This window comes from Acomys russatus, chromosome 2 (genome assembly GCF_903995435.1).
Source record: "Acomys russatus chromosome 2, mAcoRus1.1, whole genome shotgun sequence".
Classification (NCBI taxonomy): domain Eukaryota; kingdom Metazoa; phylum Chordata; class Mammalia; order Rodentia; family Muridae; genus Acomys; species Acomys russatus.
This window is the reverse complement of record NC_067138.1, coordinates 93,190,742-93,214,823: the sequence shown is the minus strand read 5'-3', so window position 1 is coordinate 93,214,823 and position 24,082 is coordinate 93,190,742. Positions and strand designations below refer to the sequence as shown.

Here is a 24,082-nt window from a genome sequence, read left to right as displayed (position 1 = left end):
GAGGGGGGTGGGCAAATGTGATCCATTTAATAGAAAAGCTATTTCTTTGGAAATGTACTTTGAATCTTTGGTCCATCTGCTTATGACCATGGAACGGAAACAGGTGGCCATAAACTGGGCGAGGCTCCTCTCTGTGAGGCACTTGGCATTCATTTCTGAGAACTAACAGCGTCTTTGGTTTCTCTGTGCAGGCTAAGCCTCGCCTCCAGCGAGGTGGAAGCTCTGCCTCCCTCCACAACAGTCTCATGAGGAATAGCATCTTCCAGCTCATGATACACACCCTTGACCCGCTCGCCGAAGGTAACAGCAGGCTTTGGGTTTGGGAACATTGCTTTGGGGGAAGAGGAGGATGTCAAAGAGTTTGCCTCAAAAAAAAAGCAGGTGTATGCTGAGGTCACACACACTTATCAAACTCCTCATGGTTAACATTACCAGATGAAGCCTCGACTCTCCCATGTGCTTTGTTTGGCGCCGTTCAGTTCCTCTCAGGGTGGTCTTATGCCAGGGGCAGAATCTGAGTTCTGTGTGCTGATTCTGTTTTTGGTTTGGTTTGGTTTTTGGTTTTTTGAGACAGGGTCTCTCTGTGTTAGCCTTGGCTATCCTGGACTTGATTTGTAGACCAGGCTGGCCTCAAACTCACAGTGATCCACCTGCCTCTGCCTGGTATTAAAGGCGTGCGCAACCATGCCCAGCTGATTCTGTCTTTTGATGCCTCTAGTGCAAACACGGTTTGTTATGAGGCAGGAGACAGAAAGGTCTCCCTCTGTCTAGTATTTTCCTTCATCATTTTCAAAACAACGTTGTATGTAAAGATAAACTGTGTACCTTAAAAAGAGTAGAAAAAAAGAACTGTATCTCAGGGAAGGGCTGTGAATGGTTTGGGGAATGGTGTTCTCTGAAGATCAGTGAAATGGTACTGTTTTGGGGCAGTGGGTGGGGGCAGCATCTAAGCATCCAAAGAGCCCAACATAACTCCTTGGGACCAGTCATTGGAGATCGAAAAGACTTAGTTCACCTGTGAGTGTAGGAACCATTACAAAGAATCTAGTATTAATTCCTTACAGTTTTACTTAATCACAAAGCCAAATATACTTCGTTTCTTCAATTGCATGGGTATCCTAAAAATGGTATTTGTAGTAGATAGATATCTAGTGTAACTAAATAAGTAATCAGGGCTCTGCCACAAGCAAGGAGTTCAGATACAGCTGAGTCTGTCCTTCCACCCTCGAATTTTATACTCTACCTACAGAAGCTAATGGGGCTTGTGGGAAGAGCAGACCAAGAAGTCTGCTGAATAGACCCAGGAGCCCTGGCTGTCAGTCAGATTGCATATATCAGCGGTCTCAGCAAAAATCAACCTCTGCTAAAGTCTTTCTAAGTTAGAGGCACTCAAGACTTACATGGTATAAAGGGCAACCGAGGACCCAAAGACCAGCTCCTCAGGCCCTGTCTGTCCCATTGGACACGAGCCTCTCACTCAGGATAATAAGTGGAGACCACGCGTCACCTCCCATGTTAGAACACAGCGTTTTTAGTTCTACTCTCTCGAGTTGTCCTGATGTTCCCCCAGGAAGCTGTGCTTCACGCTCCTGGTTCTAACCACAGGAGGTGATGCCTGCAGGACAGCTGAGACACCAGCACTCTGACCACCCAGTGGTCCAGTTAAGCAGGGAACTAGCCACAGCCACCAGCCTCCTTCCCTTTCATCCCCAGCAAAAGAAAGGAAGGAATCATTTTCACATACTCCTACTCCTGCCACTATGCAGCCGTGTGACTTTGGGGCAAGTTAGAGTCTCTCTCTCTCTCTCTCTCTCTCTCTCTCTCTCTCTCTCTCTCTCTCTCTCTCTCTCTCTCTCTCTCTCTCTCTGGTGCCTGGCTTCTTCATCTTTTGTGGCACTTTTTCTACTGGACACTTTACAGTTGACTGAGCACTTGGCGCCCCTGTGAATTGATGTCCTACCACAACACTGCATAACTAGGTTTATTCTCCCCCCGTGGAGCAGTGTATCGCCAGCAGAGATCCTGACTGTACCTACCACGCATCCTCTCCCATCATGGTCTCTGAGCTGTCTCCTTGCTTCCTCTGCAGCTTCAGAGCCGGTCCTCTTGCGTAGCCTCTACCTGTTTCCCACGCAATAGTCCGTGTCATCTTTAAAAGCCAACCAGGTTGTGTAACCCCCACTTAACAACAGGGTTCTTGGAAAGACTATGAACCCCTCACCGCAGCCCCCCCCCCAGAATATGCTGCTCCTCGTTCCAGACTCAGTTGGACTTGTTTCTTTTAAGACCCATGGGGGCCCCATCTTCAGATAGTTGCTCTCACCAGTCTCGCCCTCTTTACTGTCTCTATGGCCAGAACTTTCTTCTGTCCCCTCACCACCCTCTCACCTTCCCTCGCTTCCTCTCTTCGGCTCTTCCGCCCTCTGACAATCCAGCACAAATCAGGACCTCTGCCCCTCACCTGTGCATGCTCCCTTTCTGCTATCTATACAGAACCCATTGCAGTCCCTGTGGTGGTTTCCTAACACCTAGGTTCTTGAGGGCATGGCTCCTGTGTCTTTCAGCAGTTGTCCCCCAAAGCCTAGCAGAGCACACAGCACCATTGCTTCTAAGGCTCCAGCCTGCCAAGCAACTTGGCCAAAACCATCCATGGTTGGAAAGCCCCAAAAGCCATCCAGGCCTGAAGCAGCCAATGAACTGTTCCCTGGTTATTTTGGGACACCATCCCCTTTACCTTATTGCTCTGGAGAATCAACTGAGAAGAGGAAAGAGCGCTTGTTTCTGTCCTTGCTCTGCCATGGGCAGCTAGCTGATGAGGAGTTTGGTTTTGACAAGGCAATGTTACGTGGGAAAGAGGAAAGGTTCCAGGTCCCAGGCCCAGATGTACTTGAGAATTTCCTAGCTACCTGACCTTCCACAGCTAGCCTGCTTCTCTCTGCCTCAGTTTCTTCATCTATACAGTCAGAATAATAGTGATGTCTGCCCTGTAAAGCTGCTGTCAGGATTGAAGGCATGCGTGAACACGCGGAGAGCACCACACACTGCCTGCATGCTAAACAGATCTGGAGTTCTTCACATACGATATTGCGATGAACTAGTACAGCGTGTGGAGTTTTCAGACTTTCAAGTGTCCAAAAGGTTATCGTAGATAAAAGCCTTTCTCCTCTCCCAACTGGCTGCTTTGCTTTTCTCCCGTTCCCTGCTCCTCCCTCAAAAGACCACTGTTTTCAGGTTCTTGGGGACCCCTTTCAGAGAAGTTGTATCTCAAGAAAATGTGTGCATCTGTGTTTGTGTGTGTGTGTGTGTGTGTGTGTGTGTGTGTGTGTGTGTCTGTGTCTGTGTATGAGAATGAATGTAAGTAAGAGTGACTGTGTGCACGTGTATGTTTGTGTGTGTGTGTGTGAGAGAGAGTATATGTGTATGGGAATAAATAGCGTGTGCTTGTGTATATTTGTGTGTGTGTGTGTGTGTGTGTGTGTGTGTGTGTGTGTGTTGTCTTTATCCACAAGTCTGAGCAGTCTAAATACCTCTTTAGTTGAAGGACTCCGTTTCTGAGAGGGCTTGTTTTTGTTTTTCTGCTTAGACAGGAGGTTGTGTTTTGGTTTTGTGAGATAAGAGGAAGAGACTCTGGGCTGTCTCAGAGTTGGGCCATCAGTGATTTTCCAAAACACCTGGTCCTTGTGGCGCTAAGCTGCAATTAAGCTGTTTGCTCCTGCTGCTGTAGTGAGAGGTGCCTTCTGAATCTGGGCACCGGTGTTCAAGGTGAAACTTCTCACTGAAAGACAAGGGCTCCCGGAGCATGGGTCTAAGAGATGCTGAGAGCCGTAATCAGTTCTGGACTTGAGTGATTGGAAAATACGGAAAGCACTTTGATGCTTTAAAATTGCTCCATTGCACACAGCCAAGAAAAGCTTGCTGTGGTATACCCCCCCCCCTTATCATGTGTGAACATACACACACACACATACACAAATTCACAATCACTTTCCCATTATAAGAATAGTCAAAAACCTAACCCACTGGTCTCCCAGAAATAGTCACCTCTTTTAGTTTAGGTCTTATCACTTGAATTCACATATCCTGCAGCAAGCTTCTACCTTTCAATAATATAGAATGTTCTGGTTCTGTCCTCAGGCTGACCTCATGAATGTGGCAACAGCTACCATATCTGGAAAGTTCACTGATGCTCTTGGCATTCACTCAGCTGAGGGGTGCATTGGCACCACTGGTATGCACCTGGTGTTCATAAACGGAAGTATTCAGTTTCACTGAAAACATTTAAAACAGCTGACCTATAGGAACATATGTCCCTGATTCCCATCTGTGCCACACAGTGGGTTGACTGAGCCCCGGCAAACACCCTTGATCAGGGCCTAGTTTGGCCTCTAGGCCTGAGTCTCACAATCCAACTGTGTGTGTTTCCACCTTCCATTGATGTATCACAAAACCCTCAGGACCTAGAGCTTGACTTTATGATGGGGATTTGGTTGAGAATCCGCTGGGTGATTCTTCGCTTCATACAGGGTTGATGGTTATTTTAGTGGTATCTAGCTGTCCAGAAAATAGACAGAAGGTCCAAGAGAGCCTCCCTCACAGGTAGTCTCTTGAAGGAAGTCTAGGCTCTGACCCTCCATGATGTCTTTGGCCCCAAACGCACAGCCCGATGTCCAATTTGATGTCTCACAGCTCTGGGAAACCCAGCCTGGGATGTCCCAGAGCCTCACTTCCAACTGCATCCCTCAGTCGCACATCACAAAGGCTGGGCCAGGCTCCACTTCAAAGAGGACCAACACCAGAAAGCTTGAAACCATCTACCATTCAGCACAGGCTGTTTTATTCACCTTCCCATAGTTGTTTGGTGTGTCAGAAACAATCCACGCTGTGTGGAGGGACAAACCATAGTCAGTTTGCCAAACAAATCTGACCTGTGTCTTTTTAGGAAAACAGAACTATGAGCATGCATTGTTCATGAATATAAAGTCTCGGGCTCAGCCTAAGACTCTTAAGATGGTTGAAATAAACCAAGGCATGAGAATTGCTACTATTTCCAGGCCAATCTGGGCTACAAAGTAAGACCCAGTATCAAAAAAACAAACAAAAAGAGGGCAGAAAAATAAGAGGGAAAATGACTGAAATATGTTTTTTTTTTCTTTATAAGTAAGTCCTGAGGAACCAGAGTTCTCAGGCTTTGAGATTGTACCTTGACTATTTGAATTGATCCTTCTGATAAACTCACTGTGCTATATTGATTTTTTAATATATTTTATTAATTTATTCACATTACATCTCAATTGTTATCCCATCCCTTGTATCCTCCCATTCCTCCCTACCTCCCATTTTCCCCTTACCCCCCTCCCCTATGACTGTTCCTGAGGGGGACCTCCTCCCCCTGTATATGCTCATAGGGTATCAGGTCTCTTCTTGCTAGCCTGCTATCCTTCCATTGATTTTTTTTTTAACATTTTTCTAAACAAGCCATCTTTATTGACCTAAAACATGGATGCTGGGTGGAGTGTTCTGCAGTGTGACGCACCCTCTGCTTTGGACATATCTGATAATGAAGTATGCACTTTTGCAGGGTGCTTCCTGCAGCCCAGGCATTCTGCTAAGACTGCTGTGTGAACCAGAGTTTCACTCCCTCTCGGATCTCTCCATCATGCAGAGGACAGACATGGAAAAGAGTCCATGCCTTGCCTAAAGGTGACTGCAGGAATAAAACAGCAGAGCCAGGATCTGAACCAATATCTGCCTTGCTCAAAGTTTGTTTGCCCTTGTGTTTTGAGCCTGTAAGTTTCTGATGCCCAAAGCCCCTTCTCTAGGTAGGAACACTTGTCAGGCAGGTGACTGTCTGTAATCCAAAAAGGAGGGGGTACTACAGTCCCTGTGTAATCTCATGTCTAATTCAGTGTTCACTGTATTCCTGGTGTAGACAACAGACTGACTCGTGGGGGTCCAGAACATCCCTGGACTTTGTATTTTCAATCTAATTCATAAGGTCTGGGTTGCCCACACATCTTCCCTTACAGCAAGGCCTAAAAGCCCTCCTCACTTCCCCGATGCCCCAGCATTCCCCAGCTCACCCTCCGCTCCCTTTATGTCCCAGCTTTTTTCTTCTCTTGTGTACAAAGTCGCCATTGGTCTGTCTGTTGAGGAGGGTGGTGTGGAGACTAGTTACATTAGGAAAGGGACCCCATAGTCTGATTTCCAGGTTTCAGTGGGAGGGGACTTGTCTTGCATGCACAAGGCCATAGATTCAGTCCCCCGCACAAAGAAGAGAAGGAAAAGGGAAAGTTCAGCCAGGAAGGAGTAAGGGGGGCGGGGGCGGGAGCCACAACCCAGCAGTGCATTTCTAGAAAAGCTCGTGACATAGTGACAACATTGGAGAACTAAACATGTAGGATGACAATGTAGTTTGGCCATGTACATCTGGGCTGTGTGTGACCCAAGAGTGAGAACACCTGGGTTCAAATCCTCCTTGAAACCCTGAGCAAGCAACTTGAGCCCACTTGGCCCTCCACTAGACCTTGTAAAAATAGATTACCTAGAACGCTAGAAGCATTCTTATGTGATGAATGTTAGGCAGCCTTTTCAGGCCTTGGTTTTCTTAGATGTGCAAGGAGATGGTGAGAGAGCCACTGTTGGAAGTTTGTGGTGAAGACCCTATGCAGTAATTCCTCAGGAGAAGATGGGTGCTTCGTGTCCATTAGCAATTGTGGTTTGTTAAACAGCCCAAGGTCATGTAATGGACTCCATTTAATTTAAGAATTTAAGGAGTCCATTACGCTTATTTAGCCAGAGCCCAGTAGTAAAATCAAGGCCTTGCCTTTAGGGGCCTGATCACATCACATTTCTGTCTGTCTGTCTGTCTGTCTGTCTGTCTGTCTCTGTCTCTGTCTCTGTCTCTGTCTCTGTCTCTCTCTCTCTCTCTCTCTCTCTCTCTCTCTCTCTCTCTCTCTCTCTCTCTCTCTCTCTCTCTCTCTCTCCCACACCTCTAAAAAAAACTCCCCAGACTGGTGTAGAACGCCCAGTCTTCCTGCCCCAGCCCCATCTCTTCTTCATTCTTACATCTATAGTGTTGTCCCTCGTCGCCATCACTGTAGGATGGCAGCTGTGCCCCCTCATTAAACTCCCCACCATTGTTTCTGTATTCTAGGAGGGTAGGTACTCTTTTTAATTCACAGATCACTAGGATTCCTACAAGTGGAGTTCCACATGCCTCAATAGAGCCAGAACAGAATTACATGACCATAGTCATTTCCAAAGGAGCCCAAAGCAAACTCTTTGCCTCCCAACAAAAGTAGGGTATGCTTGGCAAGGACAAGTGGAGTGTGGAGTTCTGGAAGACAACGTTGGTGTCTACTGTCCCTCAATGTGGTGGTAGCCTAGGTTCCATGTCCAGCAGGCTGGTCCAGGTGCTGTTTGCTTCCAGGCTGGAACAGAGGAACCTCGGGATCAGAGCTTCCGTTTCTTTCTCAGGAGTGGCTTAGAGCACTCAGGGCGAGTATTACAATTAGCTCTCTTTGAATGAAATTACTGATACCAGATAGCAGTGAACACCTGGCATTCCAGAAGCCTATGGTGATTCCACAGTGTTACGGCCCTTCGGTTTAGCTGATGTATTAACGATAGGGGTGCAGGAAAAAGCCTGAAACCCACCAGAAGGCAGGTCTGGTGAGACACAGTTCACAGTTCCGGTGGGAAGCGGGTCAATGGCTGCTGAGGCAAGACGCGGGCCACTAACCAGCAGTCAAGCCCCAGGAGGGCTAGAAGCTCCCAGTGGCTCCTAATGAGGCAGCCAAGCTCAGGGTATTCAGCAGCTATTCTGTGGGGAGCCCTTCATTCCCTAGAATAAATGACAAGTCGCAGGCAGTCATGGTGGGGGAGTGGAGTGAGAGAGCAAGTGTTTACTTGATGAATCAGGGACATTATAAACCTTGGGCAGTGGGAGGGGTTTCAAGGCTGAGTTTGATTTAATAGGGATAGGGTCATCTCCAGGATACTTGATCTACATGTAACAAAACAACCCTATCATAAGAGGGGGGAAGCAGTATTTAATTACCCTGTGGGTGGGGAAAGAACTCCAGGTACAGTTAGAGGTCATTGGTTGAAAGCCAGGACACCAAGACATCTTATTAGCATAGGGTGGGCGGTTCCAGGAATCCCCAGGTGCTTGTTGAGTAGGTTTCTTATCAGGAAAGGGTCAGGCTTGTAATCTCCCTGAGGGCTATGTGGTGCTCCTTGGAGGTTCTGAGGGTCTCCAGATCAGGCAGAGAGGGAGCGCAGCTGAGAAAGGGAGTCCTTCATCTTACACAGAACTCAGAGGCTATCCAGAAATGCTAAATGTCTACCTTAATAGCAGAGTCCCAGAGTCTACCACTTGTTCTTACTACTGTCATTGTTACTTAGAAAAGCTTTTCCAGACAGGAGAAAAACTCTCTTCTTCTCTGGTTTTTGGACAACGAAAAAGATTCGGATGATAAAGATGTAGGGAAGGAGACTTGGGGGAAAATGGTTCCGCTTTCCTGCGCCCAGCTTTGCAACGTCTGCTGGTCCTATGATTCCTTAGTTATGTCTCCTAGAAGTGAGAACTAGCCACTTCCGCAAGCATCTGATGTCCAGACTAATTTCTCCAGGTAGGAACAACTGTCCCAGGTGACCATCTGTCCCCAAAAGGGGTACTGCAGTGTTTCCAATTAAGCCACCACAGGGAAAACTTACTGGTAAAGATTCAAGGATACAAATGCTGGAATGAAAAGTTAGCACAAAATGGCTTTGATGTTCATAATAATGGTATGCATTCCAAATGTAAAATATCAGCATTAAACACATAACAACATTTAAAAAATTACTCCCTGGGCCAAGCAGGCAGCAAAATTATTTTTTAAAAAATAAAGAGTACTGACTATATGAAGGCTGTTTTGCTGAACAAAATGCAATATAATTGTCATCAGCAACAGGAGCCTCCACTCTATAAACACTTGTCTATAACCTCATGCAAATGCCATCACCTCCATTTTCTGCATGTAAACCAAGGCCAAGAGCATTTTAGTAGCCTGACCAATATAGACATCAGTCTATACCATACTGGGAAACTCCCAAAGTTCTTCCCCTAGGGACCTATGTACAAGCTGAGCAAGAATACCAAACATATGAGATTATACACACTACTTGGAGTACCAAACACATGAGACTATGTACACTGCTCAGGATACCAAACAAACACATGAGATTATAGACAGTACTCAAGGAGATACAGGTTTGCTTCCTGATATTTATGGAAAACTGTGGCTATTGAATCATCAGAGGATAACTCTGGCACAGGATTTCATAGCAAAGTAGACCAACTCAAGACTCAGGCCCTGTGGGTTCCACACTTAGTGCTGTCCTTTACCAGCTGTGTGAGAGTCCTCATCTGTAAAATAAGACTACTACTACCTATTTTACTGGCTTCGTTCAGCTATTTTAAGAATATATTGTATGGTTATTTTTTTGGTTTTGTTTTGTTGTTGTTGTTGTCAGCTTAACACCACTATAGTAATCATCTGTAAAGTTGGAACTTCAATAAAGAAAATACCTGTATCAGATTGGCCTTTAGGCAAGTTTATGGAGACATTCTCTTAACAACTGATGTGAGAGGGCCTATCCCACTATGGGCAATGCTACCCCTAGGTGTGTGGTGCTGGGTGGTATAAGAAGCCAGGCTGAGCAAGCCAGTAACCAACATTATTCCATGGTCTCTGCGTCAGTTCCTGCCTCCAGGTTCCTGTCCTGACTTCCTTCTCTAAGGGACTGTGATTGGGGTGTGTAAGCCAAATAAACCCCTTCCTCCCCAAGATGCTTTTGGTCATGGTCTTCATCACAGCAACAGAAAAGTAACAAAGTCATGACCAACCTCCATTCAGAGCCCTCTCACCAACGAAGCCCATGCAGAGCCCACTGTGACCCACATAACTGCCCCTCTCCCCAGCCCTCTTGCCTTCCCTTCTCTTCTCTCCTGTTGCTACTCCTCCTCTCCCCTTTTGTCTCCCTTCGTCTTCCTTTGTCACTGCCTGTTTCTGTCTCTTCTTTGATCTGTTATTTTTTGTTTGTTTTGTTTTGTTATACTTCTGCTACCTACAACCTCTCGGGGCCTTCGCACACATCCCTCTTCTCCTAGACATTCAAGTGTCTCCTGTTTTCTCTTCCATGGAGTCAGCTTCCAAATGTACCTTGATCAAAGAGGCTTTAAGTAACCTTGAAAACTATATCCACATAAAAACAATGGCAATAAATCACAGTTCCCAGTCTATTTTTTTCCTCTGTTCTGTAGTCCTCCTTCACACTTACTACACTAATTTGTTGTTTACCACCCATGACCACTAGGACAGGATTGAGGCCGGATGTGTTCTACCTCCAACGCCTGATTCAAGCAGACCCCAACATATATTTGTTGGCTGAATAGAAGGAATACTGGATTTTGTAATTTTTTTCTGCTAAACAACTATGTGTATAGCCTTGCTCTGGCAAAGGGCTCTTTTGTTGGGATCAACAAAGTTTTATTCGGTTGTCATTCACCTTTCAGTAGTGAGAAGCAGCCCTCTGTGCTTTGGCCCCCATTGTATCCGCAGCCTTCACCGTGGCACCTACATGGAACAGGTGGTTGGGCTGCCCTGCTGGGTCTGGGTAGTTAGGTGAACCCTGCCCTCAATGGCTGCTACAGAGAGAAACCACCTCACTCTGTGTCTTGATTCCTTGTGCATTCCAGGCCCCTTCCAAAGGCTTTGTTCTTATTTCATTTTCTCTCCTTTCCCTCCCCTTGATACTGACCTTTGCATCTATTACATCTCGTAGACCTGGTTTTACAAATCAAAGCCTTCCCAACACTGCAGAAGACACTGGTTGTCTGAGCCCATCACTCACAAGTCCTGTAAAATGGCACCTAGAACATGGCTTGAGCTTAAGATAATCTTGAGGCTCAAAAACAGAGCCTCTTCCATTGTTCTGAACCCTTTTCTAAGTCTCGTAATTTCTCCATCCTGTGGAGATTAAAATTTTGGCTTGCATTTTTTTTTCATTTTTAACTATTTTATTAGTAGTAGTAGTATGTATGAAGTAAGTACAGTAAACACTTCCCAAGCACAAAAGGAGAATCACCGTGGCCTAGTAAGCCTGCCATCAATGAAAAGCTTGTTAGCTCACAAGGCTGAGGAGATTTATGACAGCAGCAGGTCCCAGTGGAGTCCCCACATGGCCTTCTTGAGGCTGCTCTTCGCGACAAAGCCTTCAGAATGCTGTAATGAGGTATCTTGGGCTGACTCTACCTTTCCCAAAGGACGCATTCTTAGTTTGCAGTTAGGCAGATTTCCCCTGTGCAGGTTGACTTCCAGCCAGCATAGCATCTCTCCTCCCTGCAGGCTGGCCGCACTATGCCTTCCCAAGGGACCTTTTGTGCCCTCACTTCTTTTCCTCTTTGGTTGCTACGTGACAGTCTGATGGTTCAGTGGATGGGAAGTAAGCAGGTGGCATCAGTGTCCTAAACGCCAGAATGTCTTGATACCAAAGCTTCTCAAGTCAGAACTGAACATATTTTTTTCTCACAATCTCCCCTATACTATAGATCATAGATTTTCATTTCTTTTTTTACACAGAAGAGTTCTTTTGTTCAAGGAAATCCCCACATGGAAGAGTAAATAAGTGTTTAAATGGTTATAACTCTGGAGAACTTACATCCACCGCTGAGTGTGCCTCAGTAGCCTCCCAGTGGCACAGCAGAAGGAGTGAAAGAACAGACACAACAGAGACACAAAGAATAGGTTAAATGAATAAACGAAATAAACAAATTATTTTGTGGCAAAAAATAATTGACATGATAAATAATGCCAAAATAAGAGGAAAGATGTCCATATTCTTTCCAAATTAAACTCTTAAAAGTAGCAGAATCCTAATTGGAAAAACCCACAAAGATAATACATGAGACAGCCTAATTTGATTTGTAAGTTTATGTAAACTAAGGAGAGCAAAAGACATTTTTTGACAACAAAGGGGGAAAAGGAAGGTGTGCAGACCAGAGATGAAGAATCATGCTCAAAGCTTCCCTGTTAAATGCTCCAGTTGAAGTCTGAGAAAGGAGATTTCTCAGATTTGATCAAGGGAGTGAAGGTGGCCCTGGGGTGGCCCTGGAATGACTTCTGGAACCTGTGTGAACACTGCTGTCCCAGGATCTGTGACCTGCTCTTGGTGAAGCACTGAGGAGGGGTTTCTTTCCAGAATATTAAAAGAAACAGGCCTTGTGTGGGCATGTACTTGTGTAGGGGGGTCATCAAGCATCCTTCTGCATGTGTGCCACAAGCCTGGGGGCTGGCATAGCCTAAGCCTCTGCCACAAGTGAGTGTAGCTTTGTCAAGATGTCCCCTGTGCGAGTTCTCTTCAAGTATGGTCCTGGGGAATCCATGTTGCTGTATGAAGCCAACAGAAAGGCCATCAGGAAGCCTCCCCTGAGACTGTGAGCTGTGAGAGTAGGTGACAGAAGTGGAGGGAACGTGAGTACCTGAGGAGCTGGTTGGCTCGGGGAAATTCTAAGTATGACCTGTAGGTTCAGCAGAAGCAAGAGCTCCTTTGAAATGAATGAGCATATCAGATGTGCCTGATTGCCCACATGTACGGGTATAGCAGCCTCTCCCATCAAAAGGTGTGTGTGTCTGTGTCTGTGTTTGTGTCTGTGCCTTGTATGTCTCTCTGTTTATGCATGTGCATGCACACATGTGTATGTACCTGTGTGGACATGTGTGTGTTACATATGGGCCCTTGTGTCTGTGTATGTATGCATGTGCCCGTGCCTGTGTGTGTGTGCCTTGTGTGCCTCTGTGGGTGTTTGTATGTTTGTGTTGTGTGTATGTGTGTGTGTGTGCTTATGCATGCACACTTGTAGACGTCAGTGGTTGATGGCTGTCTTCTATTACTCTCCAACCTGTTTTTGAGGTAGGACCTCACTGATTCTGGAGCTCACCAACTGTCTAGAGTGCCCGGCCAGTGAACCACATGATCTTTCTCTCTCTGTCCCTTTCCAAGCACTATGACTCAGGCATAAGCTGTCATTCCTAGTTTGTGTGGGTGCCAGGGATCACTTAACTGACTGAGCCATCTCTTTGGCCTCAAAGACTGAAATTTTTGCGTCCTTACACCATGTCGCACAACTCACGGTCATCTGAGGGATTCTCTCAGCAGTGGTGCTAAGAATGTAGACATGTTTTGCCTCTGAGGAGACACACTGAGAAACATTGTGAGTGCTAACAGCCACCCAGGCCTGAAGCTTGGCTTCAGAGCTGAAGGAAGCATTTGTGCCCACACAGGACTCTTGTCCGTAGCCACACACGCCCACCGGCTCGGCCCCGAGCCATCTGTCTCTCCATCCCATCGCCTTCCCAGTTCTCTAACATATGTGAATGTCAACGAGGAGCTGACATGAAGATTCAACTTTCCCTCTCCTGCTGTGTTTTCTTTTTTCTTAGCAGACACTAGAGGCTGTTATTTATTTCTCCCAGCTTCTGTTGTTTTAAAGAAAAGAACTACAAAATGAGCTCTTACAAATTTTCATCTGATTCCCCAAAGAAAGCCATTTCATGCCTATCTCATTCAAACTATGGAGGTGTCCCTGAAAGCAATAGTGTAACCTTTCTTTCTGTCCCAAGTTATACATCAGTTTAAATTAGCAAGAAAAATATTTACGCTCAGCCTCAGCCAGGGAAGTGAATAGGTAACAGGAGGGGAAACTCCCTGGAGGAGAAAATGCAATCCCATGCCCTCAGATTAATAAGATGTCAGTAGTAAAAACCCCAAAGCTTTTAGCAGGACAAGCTGGTTAACCCCTCTCTTTAGGGAATAATAAAGCTCATTTCTCTGATTGAACGTCATCATGATTGAAATGGAATCACTCCTTGTGTTGTACACATTATAAGTAAATGTCAATTAGGGCACAGGGGAATGTGGGTAGTCTTGCTGAAATAAATGCTTATGAGTATGGGAATTTCTCCCCTCATCCCCTCCCTGGCCAATAATTTATTTTGCTGGCATTTGAGATTAAACACAGCATGAAGGAGACAGACTATAAAGCACAAGGTTGCACCACATTTGCTTCTTTGGAACTTATTCTCCAATGGTCCCTCTTTCGTGGGGGGGGGGGAGGAGTGGGGGGGGGCGCGCTCAGAGTCTAACAGAGGAAAAGCAGTTTTCCCAACAGCCCGTGGATATAGGGGTAAGGCAAAGGACACAGACCATCCTCCTGAAGGTGAAAAGGCATTTTCCCAATGCAGGTGCACACGTGCATGTTGTCTGTGGCACAGCTCGCCCAGGCATAGCTCGCCCAAGCATTTCCTTGCAAAGGAAAGGCCTCTGAGCCAAATGCCTGCGCTCAGTAGTGAGATGGCCCTTCCTGCTTCCTCCTTGTCCCGCCCATCTGGGAAGTACTCACCACTATGCTAGAGAAACCCATCCCGTTGACAATTTGCATCTTCAAGTGGCTCTCCAGCCTCATGTCTCTCCTGAGCTCACATAATCAAATCTGCCACATCTGACTTCTTCATATCAGCTGTTAAAACCATCCCTTCACCCACACCACGTGGTCCTTTACAGGTTGTTTGTCCTCCCATGCGGCTGTTTTATATACTCATGCATACACATGTTTTTGGAAAAAAGCCAAAAAAAAAAAAAAACAAACAAACAAACAAACAAACAAAAACCATTGTTGCTTATGTAAAGCTCTCAGGTCTACATCAGCTTCCTGGGGCAGGAGGACTCACTTCACAAAACACTTCTCTTTGACACGCAGCCATGAGTGCCAACCCCATTCAGAACATTGTCTTTTGGGAACTCTCACTATGCCCCAGTTTCTGGGGGACTGTTCCCCAATACTTGCTGTTGCAGTTGTTATATTATAGGAAGCCAATAACTGATATGAGACTAAAGTGTAACTTAAAGCTTCAAGCACTAGGCTGGGCAGAAGCCAAACTGCTACTAATCTACCAATAAAATAAAGCAAACTGCACTAATCCTATGTCCTCATAACCTACTATATTCCTATCACTTGCCAGTCTGATGCTCCTCGGGCAGCTTCTCTCCACCAACTGTTCACTCTCAACTGTCAACTCCCGCCTCCTCCTCCTCCTCCTCTCCTGGAAGTCCCGCCTTCCACTTCCTGTCCTTCTGCCCAGCTGATTGGCTAAACAGCGCTTTATTGACACCTGCTACATCCACTTAAAGCATTCCTCCACAGCTTGCCCCAGTCTACCTCTGAGCAGCCATCTCAAATGCTATGGTTGAACCTGACCTTTGGAAAAAGAAGTTGCGAAGCAGACGTGATAACCACTACACTATGGGGTCCCCATGATCATGAAGGTGGTTTTCCCAGGGCGAGGCTTATCCATTGCATTCCGGATGTGCTGACCCCTGCGATTTCCCCAAATGCAGGAAACTCGACTGCATAATTTGTGGTAGTGGGGGACTGCGTTCGAGCTCTCCCCTGAGGGGCGGGGGAGAGGAAAAAGAAGTTGCAGTTATCTACACAGCTACTTTCATTTGACTTCCAGGGTGGCAGTTCTCCTACCCAAGTAACTTATAATGGAAGGAACCTCGCTTTAACTTAAAACCCTTTAGACCAAAACACTTGTCGTTAGCAGGAGTTGCATTCAGTAATGAGGCTCTCATTGTCAGAAAACCATTTGAGAAAAAAAGTCTCCCCTGTGAGAGAGAAGTTTTGCAGAACTCAGCAGGTGTGGAGGGAGGAGCAGGAAGCCGAGGGATCGATCATATCTTCAAATGCAGACAAGAAGCAGAGAGCACCGGTTGGAAAAGGAGTAGGATTGTAAACACTTGAGACTCACCCAGGTGATGTACTTCTTTCAGCAACATTCGACCTCCCAGGACCTGGAGAGATGGCTCAGTTCTAATGCACTGGCAGCTCTTGCAGAGGACCTGCATTTAGTGCCCTGCACCCTCTTGGGGGCTCACAACCATCCATAACTTCAGTTCCAGGAGATCAGACATCCTTCTCTGACTTCTGTGGGCATTACACACACACACACACACACTACACACACACACACACACACTACACATACAGACAAGTAGGCAAAACACTCATATACCTAAATATTTTTAAGACACTGCTTTTCAATGTTTTCACAAATTCTGCAAATAGTGCCACCAGCAGAGGAGCAAGTGTACAGATACTAGGGACATTCTCACTCAAAAGGGCAATCCCAGCTTCTCAGGAGGTTGAGGCCAGCCAGAACAACTTAGTAAGGGCTTGAGTGGGAGTTACAAGTCAGAAGAGTTCATAGGATGTAGCTATCGGTCGTCAGGATGTAGCTGTCTCAGTGGTCAAGGATGTAGGTAGCTAACTAGGTGGTCAGGATGAAGCTATCTCAGTGACCAAGTACCTGACAAGCTTGCTGGAGGCTCCAGGTTCAGTCCCAAATACCACAAAATAAATCCTTGAATTCTCCTTTTCTGCATTTTCCATTGTAAGGGAGCCTGTTTAGCTGTGAATAGCAGCATGGCTGAGCTTCTGTCATTCACCCTCTAGCTGGGCAAAAGTTAATCAGCAGCTGCAAAGCTAGAACTTCTGTGTCTACAAACTTCTGCCTTCCAAACAATGAAGAAACTGTGTGGCATAGCATTTCACTTGTTTTTATTTGTTTGTTTGTTTGGGGTTTTGGGGGGGTTGTTTGTTTGTTTTGTTTTTTGGTTTTTGTTGTTGGGGTTTTGGGGGGTTTGTTGTTGTTGTTGTTGTTGTGTTTAGGGGCGTATTTTTTAAAGGTCTGAATTTCACCGGGAATGCATATCTTTAGTATGGGCACCAGACATGAAAAACAAAACACTCTTTCCAAAATAGTGATAAAAACCTAGAGAAGCATTGCTTAGATCCCGCCAAAGCATTCCCGGGCTACCCTGAGAGTAAGATTACTGCCCTCCTGCCTCCCGCCTCATCCCATTTGCTGCCTAGCTTCGGGTTATATAAAAGTATTGTAAAACATATCTCAGCCCTCTCCCTTCGCTCATCTGCCTGTGTGGTCCCTGTCGCGTAGAACAGCATTTAAAGACGTGGTGCTAGCGAATGCACTTATGCTTCGGATGGCTGGTGACATTTTAAAGAATCGTGTTGGCCTTCTCCCAACTTTAAATCCCACCTTCTTCAGCTTGTCTTCGTGTGGGCTGCTGATTTCTGCTGTGGTCAGGAGCTAAGTATGCAGTGACGTATCAGCCAGGGCGACACTGTCCTGTAGGATGTATAATCACAAGGATGCTTGTTTCTCTCAATTACTTCTACGTGAGTTGCTTTTCTGTTGGGTCTTTTCGCACCTGGAGTCGTTCTTCTCAGATCCTCCCTCAGCTTTCACATTCTCTCTTAATCCTTGCCTTCATTTTCTCTTGGATGATGAGCTCTTGTTTATTTCTTTGTTTTATTTTGCGCTCTCCCGTCTCCCATCCCGCACCTTAGAACACTTTCTTTCAATCCTGTGTTGGCGAGTAGAAGCCTGCCTGTGCTGGCCCATTATCTGGATATATGGCACAGACCACTGAGTCCAGCCAGGCCCTGGGAGGAAATCCAAGCGCATGCTCACCCTGTTCTCCAGCTAGGGTGCAGCAATGTCCCCTCCCATCTCCCGAGGTGTAGTCTGTGTGCTGAGGGCTCCCTCTCTCTGTGCCTCTTTTGCATGATGTAACTCCTCCCACTGTAGAAACAATGAACAGCATTTGGAGAGTGATGCCATGGACAACAGACATTCTTCCATTCACAGACTCCGTCCCCACAAGCACCGAAAAGTAGTTGAGCCTGCAGAGATAGAGCAAGAAGAGAGAATAGGCAAAGTAGCAAAGGCAAGGCTAGCGGGAGACAATCAGAACACTTTAAATGGGCATTTAATTATTGGTCACCTACAGAGCTCCAGGAACTCTGCTGGAGTCTGAGTTAACGAGATGGTTAAAGCAGCCAGGTTAGGGAAGATTTGACAAGCACAGCAGCAGAAGCGAGTACCTGGTATAGGCAAGCAGGGAGGAAATGGCTTATGCTAGGATAGGGGGCATTTGAGGGCTGATGCATAGAGAAGGCGGCCTCAAAGCATGGCTTTAGGCGTGGGAGTAAACTGGGAGCTTCAATAACAGTCCAAAAATGGAAAGAAAGTATGTGAAGGGTTAAGAAATACTGGGTTTGCAGCCAGGCAGAGCAGTGCATCCTGTAATCCCAGCACTTGGGGAGGCAGAGGCAGGTGGAATTCGAGGCCAGCCTGGTCTACAAAATGAGTCCAGGACAGCCAAGGCTACACAGAGAAACCCTGTCTTGGGGGGCGGGGGGAAGGGGGGAAGGAAAGAAAGAAAGGGAGATTTTTTTAAAAATCAAAGAAAATACTGGGGGCTGACAAGTGATACGAAAAACCCAGAGAGCAGAATTCAGATAGAACTTTGCAGTAGAACACACAGACCTCAGGTAGGGCAGGGCACAGAGGACCAAGCAGAACAGACAGGGAAACTCACTTCTGGGAGCCCTAAGGCAGCCCAGCCTGCCTTAGCTGCCCCTCTCCCAACCATAGGTCTTACCAAAATTTATATTTTTGTAAGACATATATGACCTGTCTGTATAGACAATCTCAGAAGTCTTTTTTTTAAATCAAGAGAACTGAATATTTTACCAATTTTAAGGCAAGAATCAGACTCATCTAGAGCCCTCAGATTTGGTAGCATTTAATCACCAGAGTGTTTTTTGCTTGATTCTTTTTAATACAACCGTTCAGTTTACAGCAATGTGATAATGTAGCCAGTGTTTGCAGATATTCTCAGCGAAGAGCTCAGCTTCCCAACCCTCCTCACAGGCCCCTAAGAATTGTTAAGGCTACATTTTAGAATTATGTCATTAGAAGATCCAAGTAAGTCATTAAAGCCAGTAAATACCTGTCATCCTCAACACCATTCACGAGATGGTTATGATTACTCCTGTTTACAGAACAATAGAAACCGAGTTTGAAGGAAATCGGTTAGCCCCAGACAAGCACACACGCACGCACACACACACACACCACACATACTCTCGCACACACACACCACATGCGCACGTGCGTGTGCACACACACACACATTCACCTAACGGTCAGGAAGAGAGGCCCCTGTTACACAGGGCTGCAAGCTGTACACAACTCTTATACCATATTATCACCTGTTTTTCACCTTGACTTTGGGAAAAAGGGACAAACCACACTCTAGGATGTGACACCATCTGAAGATCTGTTGAGGCTTGAAATAGCACCATTAAAAGGATGCTTGAAAGAGATGGGTATCTTTCTAATCACGCTGTGTTAGGCTGGGTCTTTTCTTAGGATGTTTGTTGTTTTGGTTTGTTTGTTTTCTGAGGGGGAAAAAAATCCTTCCCAGTAAAAGGTTTATTCTGCTCTGCCCTTTCTCCCTCCTAATCCATCTCAAAAAGAAAGCGGAACCACACGTCCAGGGCCTGTTTTTCTTGCCTGATCATCCAGGGCATGTAAAATATGGTGAAATATGGTCTGAGACAGCCCCTCACAGGACAGAGCTCAGCAAGCACTGTGACGTTGCTAAGCAGCACCACAGAGAAGCTGGCTGCAAATTAGGGGACAAATTTATAAGAAGCCGGAGTGTCTGGGGACTTGGATAGATGTTTTATTATGAGCCATCTGGATGATCTACAGTAATGACCACACATTATTGTTCACTGTTCAAGGCTGATAATTCCCACATAATTATGTTGGCACCTCCCCCTGTGATCCTAACCCAGCTTTCAAAGTCTTCCACTGTGCTTTGCCTAATCCAGGTATCGCTCTGAAAAATAACAGAGGGCAGTTAGACCTAATGAGCTATTTCTGTTCCTCCAAAATGAAATTTAAAACACAGTAAAAAAAAAAAAAAAAAAAAAAGTCACTTTCTGCTTTCCACTTGCACAGTGGTGGAACCAACTGCTCGGGGATGTCCATAATAGATGGGACTGGTCACAGGTTTCCCAGTGTGGGCTCCACTACAGTTCCCAGAGGAAACCATCATAAAAGTCACTCCTGCTGAAGAAAAGTGTCTAGCAAACATCCCTCCCAGGTCCAGCCACCTGACTAGACTACGCAATCTGATTTGAAAGCAAGAGTTAGAAAACTGATGAGCCAAATATAACTCAGACCTTTTTTAAATTTAGAATTTGTTAACAACACTTGAAAAATCAAGAGATTTCGAATAGAAATCCAGGTGTGCAGGTTCCACTCATAAGAAAAAAATATGTGAATACTTCATTCACAGTATCATTTACATATGTACATACGCCAGGAAGCAGATGAGTGAGGCGACAGAAATTGCTGGTGATAACAAACCATTGGGTTGCAGAGAGTTGAGACAGGAGAGTAAGAATCGCATAAAAGGGCTGGATTCTAGGGGCATGAAAATCAGTGGTGACTCAGTAAGAGCTCAAAGGTGAGGGTGACTCTGTGTGTGTGTGTGTGTGTGTGTGTGTGTGTGTGTGTGTGTCCAATTTATGCATCCTACTCTAAACTACTTGAAACTTGAAATTATGGGAGAGAACCACTCCCATAATTCTTTTATTAGTGGCATGGACCCATTCCAGAAGAATATGTTCTCATGACCTGAACTCATCTTGAAAGGCCCCAACTCCCATTGAAGTAGAAATTAAGTTACAAATCGTGATTCAGGAGGACCCATTCAAACCAAATTCAGCTCTTTAGTTTTATTTGCCAAGTTCTCTCCTTGCTTTGAAAAACCTAAGTGAGAAGTTTTAATCTCACAGGACAAAAAGAAGCACCTTTCATCATAGGGTTAGGAGATTTGGGTGAGGAAAGAACTCCATGGGGTAAGAGCCATCTCTGCTAACACCTCATGTATGGCGTATGTGTGCCACATGTTGAGTTCAGCTGCCCCCGCCCCCAGGCACCTGTGTACCGTGTGTGTGTTGAAGAGCCGCTTAGAGAAGATCGTCTCGAATGTCAGTCTCCCACAGAAGGCCACGGGGAGCTTCTGTGATGAGTCAGGAGTTTGAAAACGTTGAGAGCTTCTGAATGTGAAGGTTAAAATGTTCCTTCCCATCTCACATGAGTGGGAAGTGGGATGCGTGGTCGTTTCCTCGTTTAACCTCCATCTCTTAAATGGTTTGAGTTTTGTTTTCTTTTTCTCTAATTAAAAAAAATTTTTTTGCTTCTGTTGCCCAGGAACATTTGATACAAATGAATAATGGCCAGAGAAAACCTTTTAAGAAAGCCGTCAATTTTGGTGGTTGATACAAATTGGTTTTTGAGGAAAAATTCAACCAAAAAAAAAAGCTGCATTAGAAAGCATCTTTCAGCTAAGAACTTACATTTAGTATGAAAAAAAAGTTTCAAATATGGAGACATTAAAAAAAAGGTAATAGTAACCAACTTATTCCAAGCATCCCACAAAACGGTCAGGAGATCTCTGACAAGTGTGCACGCTGGGTATGATAGGAAATTACAGATCATCAGCCTTCATCCTGTCATGTAGAAACATTCTCACTGGATGTTGGATGCATGCCCCTAATCTCAGCATTTGGGTAGGTAGACGCTAGAAAGTTCCAGGCTGAGCTCAGCTACTTAGTCGCATGTTTGAGACCAGCTTGGGCAGCAGGAGTCACACTGTCTTTAAAACCCAAAGTAACAAATAAATAAAATCTTCAATGCAAACATTTACTCCATAGTTAAAGGAAGTTCTCAGATTTCTAGAATAGACAAAAATACTGTCATTCTGAGGCTAAATTAACACGCTGCAGACATGTTTCTGGAAGTTTCTCAAAACTTCCTTTATTTACCAGGTTCTGTGTATAGGGGAAGAAATATTGGTAATTTGTTTTTCATTTGCACGTCTCAAAGTACTCAAGAATTGCTACCCATGGAGCCTTTGGACGGGACTTCGCTACTTTGCACTAAGCCAAATTCCATAGATTGTTAGTAGACCTTCAGCAGACAGTGGAGGAAGAGCAATTGCTAAAGGTGCTTGTAACTCAGCCATCCAAAGTGCTTTACAGACCAGCTCATCTGATCCTATGAAAACCCTCCTGACAAGTAATCACCTCTCCCTGTGCCACCAGCTCAGATAACAGAGTCACAGGGGAGGGGAACCCAGCTCATAACTAGTACAGCCTGTCTTTAAACTGTCCAGTGTCACTCGGAAGGCCTCTTACTCTCTATAGCAATGTAGTAATAGCCACAGTTGAAAACCTCGGGTTTTACCAAGTTCAAAAAAACAACACACCACAGCATCCTGAATGTCACTGTCTCTGGGGAGACGTGCATTTGAATATTTTTATCTAGTAAATGTGAGGAGAGATGAGCATGTGGTGTGAGGATGTGGGTTTTCTGTCTTAGACATTTAAAGGGAGATAGAGTCTTTGCTCCCAACATAAGACAAGTTAGCCAGAAACTCAAAGGGGAAATGTCTGGGCTCCTATGTGCACATGACAGCCGCTGAAGAAGGACCCATGTCACATCCTCTCCCTCCTTTTGGTCTGTGTTTTGATTTTCCTTAAATCTGAGAGCAGGTATGCAAGAATTAATGAAGAGACAGTTTTGGTTTGGTTTGGTTTTTTTTTTTTTTTTTTTTTTTTGGTTGTTTTTGTTGTTTTGGTTTGGATTTTTTTGTTTGTTTGGTTTTGGTTTTTGGTTTTTCAAGACAGGGTCTCTCTGTGTAGCCTTGGCTGTCCTGGACTCGTTTTGTAGACCAGGCTGGCCTTGAACTCACAAAGATCCGCCTTCCTCTGTCTCCTGAGTGCTCGGATTAAAGGTGTGTGCCACCACACCCGGCTGAAGAGATGTTTTTTAATATTGGCCCCGGCATGATGAATATCCTTCACTATTGAGCGACAAATCTCTATTTAAGACTTCTTGGTCAAATCGAATTTGTCTTATAAGCTTGGATAAGGTACCAAGTTGTCTCACTGCCCTGTTCCACGTGCTAGGGGTCTCATCTGTGCAGTGCTTGCAATAATAACAGACCCACATACCTGCCTTGTGTGGGTCATCCTGCATGCCCTTCAGTGCCACTCTGTTTATAAGGTAGAGGAATCACATTTACAGCTGAGGATATCAGCATACAGAGAGAGGAAGCGCCTTGCTCAGAGTCACACGTCCCTTAAGCAGCAAATCTTGGGTCCAAAACTACACTTCCAACTTCAAATCCCATTTTTTCCCACAGCCCTCCCATGCAAGCCAACATTCATGCACCTATCTTGATAAGTGCTGGCCAGCTTTACCAAGAAACTGCAGTCAGGACTAAGAAAGCCTTGATTTTCAGATTGTTGTAAAAAGGTCAAACTCATACCCAGAAATGAGGCTAGATCTTTGAAAAGAATAAAGCACCAATCATTTTTTCCTGTGAGATGACACCTAAATAATAAATGTGTGTTCACATTTATTTCTTCACTTCTAGTTTTCACTCAGATCAAATGAACACACCGTAGTCCTTCTATTGACTTAACCTTTCATACACCCAAAAGCTAAATCTTCAAACATAAGAAGTCCTTTTTCTGTTGCTCCTATCTCTGGGGTTTGATGGGAGCTGTGGAGTCAAGAATGCCAAAGGCCTCAAAAGTAAAGCTGAGGAAGGAAAACTCTGTACCCATGTACATCTTGAAAACGGCAGAAGCCACAAGCCCCAAATGCTAACTCTTATTCACAGATCTTTTTTTAAAGACTGGATACAAAACCCGTACTCTGATTTTGTTCGGTGTGAAATATAGACAAGAACCCAGAGGCCAGACCCTTAGAGTCAGCTAGAGAGATTGCTGGCAAGCCTGGATCAAGGGAGTCGGAGGAACAGTGGAGCGTTCAGTTCCTTGGATATATAGGAATTGGACGCCTGAGTCCCCAGCTCTGCAGATGTCACAAAAGCCAGCACAGCCCCGTGTTGGGCAACATCAGTGGTCAGCCTTTAAGCTCATTGAAAGCATACCTCAGTGAGTTTGTATGGCACTGTGCTAAGAGGGAATCCCTGATCAGATTTAGGCTCATGCCCAAAGCAATCCAATGGGTTTGCGATACACACCCCATCCCTGTACACACCAGGCCACATGGTGTTCTTA

General features: G+C 45.4%; 1 protein-coding gene and 1 non-coding gene across 3 annotated transcripts in view; both read left to right on the top strand.

Moving 5' to 3' along the window:
• The window catches only part of Slc24a2 (solute carrier family 24 member 2), a 237,510-nt gene that overhangs the window by 154,453 nt on the left and 58,975 nt on the right, over positions 1-24,082 (top strand). For both annotated transcript variants that reach the window (XM_051164027.1, XM_051164026.1), the window contains exon 4: positions 192-300. In XM_051164027.1, the coding sequence (XP_051019984.1) occupies positions 192-300 (109 nt within the window). The remainder of the gene's footprint in view (positions 1-191; positions 301-24,082) is intronic.
• Positions 15,333-15,496, top strand: LOC127207672 (U1 spliceosomal RNA). Its single transcript, XR_007832949.1, has one exon. It is a non-coding gene; the product is annotated as a U1 spliceosomal RNA (small nuclear RNA).